At 44.7% G+C, this 5922-nt stretch overlaps 1 protein-coding gene across 1 annotated transcript; it reads right to left on the bottom strand.

Moving 5' to 3' along the window:
- Positions 1–2379: 2379 nt before the first annotated feature.
- NEUROD6 (neuronal differentiation 6) lies at positions 2380–5658 on the bottom strand. The gene is made up of 2 exons (XM_007130022.2): positions 5522–5658; positions 2380–4211 (listed from the first exon to the last, which is right to left on the bottom strand). The coding sequence occupies exon 2, from the start codon at positions 4188–4190 to the stop codon at positions 3177–3179; it is 1014 nt and encodes a 337-aa protein (XP_007130084.1). The 5' UTR covers positions 4191–4211; positions 5522–5658; the 3' UTR covers positions 2380–3176.
- Between the last annotated feature and the right edge of the window lie 264 nt (positions 5659–5922).

Here is a 5922-nt window from a genome sequence, read left to right as displayed (position 1 = left end):
ACTATCTCACTGAGGCTGCAATAAGAGTTTAGCAGTGAGGCAGATTTTGACCCAAATCTGTCCGACTCCAAGCCTTCCTGATCCTCAATTGTGCTCTCCATTCTATACTATTTCCTCTTCCATTGGAGCGATACCTTAAGAGGTAGGATTCTGTAATGCATTGCATCTGTGATGTTGGTATATGAATGAACAATTCATATGATTTCTCAGGGTTGCAGTCAACCAGGAACAGGGAGGGCCCTGTTGGGGAAGAGAACTGACACTCTGTTCTTGGTGAGTGTAAAGGTGGCAGCTGGGTGATTCCCATGCCAGAGGTCATCAGTGGGATCTGAAGGATAATTAAGCCACAGGGATCAGTCCCACACACCCTGATTCTATCAGTCCACTGAAGGAGAGAGCACATATCAGATTTGTGCATCCAAATTATGGAAGAAATTTCATTATCTCTAGGGTCTGTGCCTAAAAATCCCACTCTTGCTTGAATTCCTTACGAACAAAGCTCTGAGATGAGATGCTTCTTCTGAACGTTTGCTTCTTCCCCAGACATTCAGCCAGCTGCTTTTCTTCGCAGCTCTCCCATATTGCCAGAAGGGAGACAGGAGAATGCAGCTCCTGTTGCAATCTCTAGTTCCAACATGAGTTTGTGACCCTCGAAAGACTGCGGTTTTCATAGGTTGTCTGGACCAACAAGGCACTGAGCAGGCACGATGGGGGCCACCTTGGAGCAAGGGTGTGGGAACACCGCACCTATTCTGCTAATGACCAAACAGAACTGCCTTAATTTTCTTTTTCTTTTTTTAAAACCAAACACAACAGATTCTTCTAGTTCCAGGTGCTTCCTCACTTTCGTGCTCTTTGCTCAGACAGGGTGAGCAAAGATCTGACTCTCAGCGTCTGAGGGGCCTTAACGAGGCCGGGCAATCCTGGACACAATCCCAGGGAGGGCAGGTGTTGTGCGCGGATTCGATGAAGCAACCACGAGTCACTCCCGTGTCGGCGACAGACAGGGGACAGGCGGCTCTCTACCTAAGGCAGACTTCTCTCTATCCCTGGAGGGCACACTGCCTCCTCTTTCCCGACTCCTTCGCCCCGGCCCTCGCGGGGTGTGAACGGGCAGGTGTTAACACACCCGCTTAGAAGGGCGCGTCCGTCACCCACCGAGTCCCGCGCCAGCAGCTGCTGGCACCCTTGCCCCTCGGAGCGCGGCGGCCGCGCGCGCCACAGGGCCGGGAGCTTAAGGCAGGGGGAGCTGAGGGACGGGGGACGCTGAGACTCTCGGCCTCGGCTCAAGAAGCCCCGCCAGCCGCGGAGGGGCAGGACGGGGCAGCTCTTAGCCGAACTTGGGCAAACTGAAGCTGCCGCCGCCGCGCGTCCCCCATCGTGGCAGACAGCCCGGGTGATGGCGCGACCCCTTTCCCGCCCCCTCGGGGCCTGGCCACCAAGAGGTCGCCTCCTCCCCGGTTCGGGGCACGGTCTGCCGGGCGCGCCCGCTGCCCCCGCGGTGAAGTGTCTTCCCCGGCCTGCAAGGCCGGAGCAAGAGCCGCGGCCCCCGGGTCCCAGGGCGCCCACTGCGGGCGGGACCCGGGCAGTGCAGCCCGTGTCCCTGAGCCCGGCTGACTGCAGGCGACGGGAAGCCGCCTCCACCTCCTCCCCGCGCCAGCCGCGAGGCGCCGTCGGGCCTGCGCCCGCTCAGTCGATGCCCGCGGGGCGCACAAGTGGGCAGCGTGGGCGCAGCCGTGGAGCGCGGACCCCCTGCCTCGGCCCACCCAGCACCGCGCGGTCCCGCCATCGGTGGACCCATTTCTACTGGCTTCACCAGCCTTCGCTGCTGTCCCCATCTTCCCCCTGGAGGCAACCTGCGCACGAGGGCATCTGGAGTGAGGTCACTGCCACCTTGATTTTTATTTTAGAAGAGTCTCAGTTCTGCTTAAGAGGGTGAGCTCCTTTGCGCTATTCAAGTAGGGTTTAAACTTACACTCACAGAATTTAGCCTCTAATCGGCCAGACTTATTTAAACGGCACAGAGTAAAACCTTCCAGTTTTAACATCCACTCTGGTGTTTGCTGGAAATTTGCCACCGAATTTCGGCGCGAGCTGAAGGTTACCAGGATTTATCATTGTTTCCCCAGGATGTTTAACCCTCATGGGCGCCTCTTCTTTCATTTAAGATACTTAAAAAAAAAAAAGAAAAAAAGAAAAAAAAATTCTTGTAAGCACTTTGGCCATTTTGTTTAAGAAATTTGTTTTCTCTCGCCCGGTTTTGAAATCCAGAACTATGTCTGAAATGGGGAGGAGGGAGTATTGGAGACAGAAACCAGCTGTGTACCAGGAAATAATAAGTATCATGCAAAAATATCACAGCTAATAGATGTCCTTTACGAGTGGAAATATCTATGTTTAATTGCTTTAAAAATGTGGGTGGAAAACCACAATTATACATTGTGATAACAAACCTGTACAGATAATTTCTGAACAATACAAAACAAGTGCTGAAAATTTTTTCTTTAGGATTGATATAATTATTCCAAAATTATGACACCACCTACCCAAATATCATGTTGCCCCATCTGCAAATCCTTGAAGAGGAATAGTTACCGATCGAATGCATTTAGACTTGTCCTTAGAAAAAGAAAATTGCATAGCTTTTTATACTGTCGTACACCCTCAAATGCATCTTCCAATATCATTGTTAGCTTAGTGTTATTCTCGATATTTAAAATGTTCAATTTTTCAGAGATACATTATATATAAATTCCTAATAATTATAAACACATCATTTTATTCATCTGATTTTTAATAACATGCATTTTTATAATTACTGTACAACTGAAGTAGACACTGAATTATGCTGTGTGCATGTCTTTATTCAACAGTATATTCTTAGACACCTTGTTCAAACAAATTAAGTGAATTTAAAAGAAAAGAAAACATGAAAAAAATATCCTTCCAGTAGAAACAGAATCACAGTGCTTTACAGACAAAAGGAAAGGAAAAGAAGTTCTCATAGGAAAAGAGATTTATTATTACATAGAAAATTCTCACAATAGTTGAAACACACTCCAGAAACTAGTAAACACCTTAGCTAGAGTTGTGCCTGTTACTCAGCCCACAAGCATCTGCTTTGTCTTAATCAGAAGGGGGAGGTGAATGACCACTGTTTATTTTCATTTTCCTCATTAATTATGAAAAACTGCATTTAATTCATCTTGCATGGTGAGAGATTGGCTGCGCAGATGTAAGTCGTAAGGGAAGTGGCTGTCGGTGGGCAACCTGAACATGGCACCCTGCCCAAGGGGACCCCTGGGTGGCACTGCACAGTAATGCATGCCGTAATTGTAATTTTTGCCATAGTCCAAGGTTTCTTCTTGCTTCAGGGAAAATATCCCATTATAGTTAATTGGGGGAGGACTTAAGGGACCCTCAAACTGAGGGCTGGCACACTCAGGGGAAGTGCTTTCATAGAAGGATTCATACGCACTGCAATAATTGTAGGGTTTCATGGACTTGGAATTATCAAGAGTTCCATGCCCTGGGGGAGGGGTGAGCTCAGGGCTGTGGTAGGGCGGGTAGAAGGTAGAGTAGGGTGACCTTGTGTGGTGTGCCGCCTCCCCACCCTGACCCATCAGGAAACTCCTGGCATTGAGCTGCAAGCAGCCTGCCACCAAGTTTGTAGTTGGCTGGGAAAGACCTTTGCATAAGTTTTGGACGAACGTGAGCAGATCAGGTCTCTTGCCGATTCTCAGAATTTCAGAAAGTGCCCAGATGTAGTTTTTGGCCAGTCGTAAAGTTTCTATTTTGGACAGTTTTTGGGTTTTAGAATAACAGGGGACCACTTTTCTTAAATTGTCCAGGGCGTCGTTGAGGCCGTGCATCCTGTTCCTCTCGCGCGCGTTAGCTTCCTGTCTCCTGAACTTGACCCTCTCCAGTCGGAGCTTGGTCGTCTTTTTTTTCCTAAGACCCCTCCTTCTGGGCAACCCATTTTCATCTTCCTCTTCCCTGTCTTCCTCCTCTTCTTCTTTCTCAGTCTCTTCTCCAGGGGCCCTTTTGATGCTTTTTCCTCGAAGGACAATCTGTTTGGAAAAGCTTTCTGGTTTCTTAATTTGCTTCTGGTCCTCGCATTCTCTAGAAAACTTTCTGCACATCTGGGATTCTGGCATTACAACTGACTCATCAAACGGTAGTGTTAACATGGTTCTCTAATCTTAAATTACCTGAAAAAATGCCAGCACAATATTTAAAGTGTTTTCATTTTTAAAGTTTATACACTTAAAGCATATTCAATGACTTAATCATAAGAATACAAAAACATGAGAAAAAGACTGATTTTTACATTAAATAAAATTTTTGAGTTTGTGCAGCCTAGTAATTATTAAAGAAAACAATGACACATGCAATAGGATTAATTTATACCAAATTATCAAAAGAAAATAAAACAGGAAGTATTTACTGTAATACCACCACCACCTCCATTTCTCTTTGATTTTAAACTGATTTTTAATACACGAAAAGGGCAGTGAAATTCAAACAAATGCAAAACATGATATAGCAATGCAGAATTTCATTAATTCCAATTCCCCTGAGTGCAAAATGAGAAGAGGCACCAGTTTTTAAAATAAAAAATGCTACCTCGCCATTAGCTGACAAATTTGTGGAGATTTATTTTTTAGAGAGAAAATAAGCCTTAACTTTATTTGCTGTATTATATAACTGTGAATTTAGATAAGTGGCCGTTGAAATACACAAATTTAAAGAAAAGATTCATCAGAGCCAATTTAAAAACTGCTTTCTTTCTGATCTGTAAAGAAACATATAAAAGAGCACTCTTTTCCCAACCTTCACCAAAAAAAGCGAGGGGGAGGATTAGGCTAATTTGGGATAAACTCTATAAATAAATTTTAAAAATCACTGGCATTATTTTAAGTCAAGAAAAATATTGAGACTGCTTTTCTATTTTAAATTTTTCTCAGTGTAATTGTCTGTTTACTGCTGTTCAAATCATCCTGACACAAAACACTCTCGTAGTGTTTTTGTTCTACGAGCCACAGAAGTCTCCCTCTAGCTAATATCTGACAGGAACGGTCCAAGGATTCTGACTGCAATTGTGCACGTGTATTCAGAATCCCGAATGAAAGGGGAAAATAATTTGTGTTTCAAATGCAATTTTGGCTTTCGTTTGGCGAAGCAGCAAGTATTTTCATCTAAAGTCTTCAAACAAATAGGCATGTTAAAACAGAGACTTTTTAATTTAACAATCTCCAGCTCCCTCAACACACACACACACACACACACACACACACACACACACACAAAAACACACACACGCAAACTCTTAATAATTCCGCATACTTGCAGTTACATAATGGCCGTGAAAGTATGTGATAATTACATCATAAGAATGAAATATGATAAGAAGTTATAGATGACAAAAGACCATATAAATACTATAAGACAGTGACACTGTATCTTTAAATACTTGCATGCAAAGCCAGCATCAATTGAAGTATATCTTTATTTATATTACCTTAGGTTTTAATTTCATTCAATAATCAGTTTTCATTTTGGATCTTCCACATCTTTTCAGGCTGAGTGTCGCATCGTCTCCTGGAGTCTCTAGATCTGTGTGTATCTGCACTATCTCATTGATCTCTAAAAAGTGACATTGATGCCAACTGCCAGAGCTGGTACCCATGCCATCTGCTAGTGACGTCACAGGGCAGAGAGAACCATGTGATCCTCTCTCTTGGGACCTTCATTCTGCACTGATCATCTGGCATCCCTGTAAGTGGGTACCAGCATTCATGCATCAACACAGAAGGTTAGACTGATAGGAAAAAAATCTGCACCAGCCTTTCACATACAGTAGGTGCGTTTCTCCTCGAGCTGCTTCAGCTTCACTGGCAATCTGTAGAAATAGCTGTGTTA

The sequence above is a fragment of the Physeter macrocephalus genome, chromosome 5 (genome assembly GCF_002837175.3).
Source record: "Physeter macrocephalus isolate SW-GA chromosome 5, ASM283717v5, whole genome shotgun sequence".
Classification (NCBI taxonomy): Eukaryota; Metazoa; Chordata; class Mammalia; order Artiodactyla; family Physeteridae; genus Physeter; species Physeter macrocephalus.
Note: the sequence above shows the minus strand (reverse complement) of the source record. Positions and strands in the feature narration are given on the sequence as shown.

What these genes read in the sequence shown, in the direction of transcription:
- NEUROD6 (XM_007130022.2), bottom strand. Translation starts at nt 4,190, where the DNA reads ATGTTAACACTACCGTTTGATGAGTCAGTTGTAATGCCAGAATCCCAG.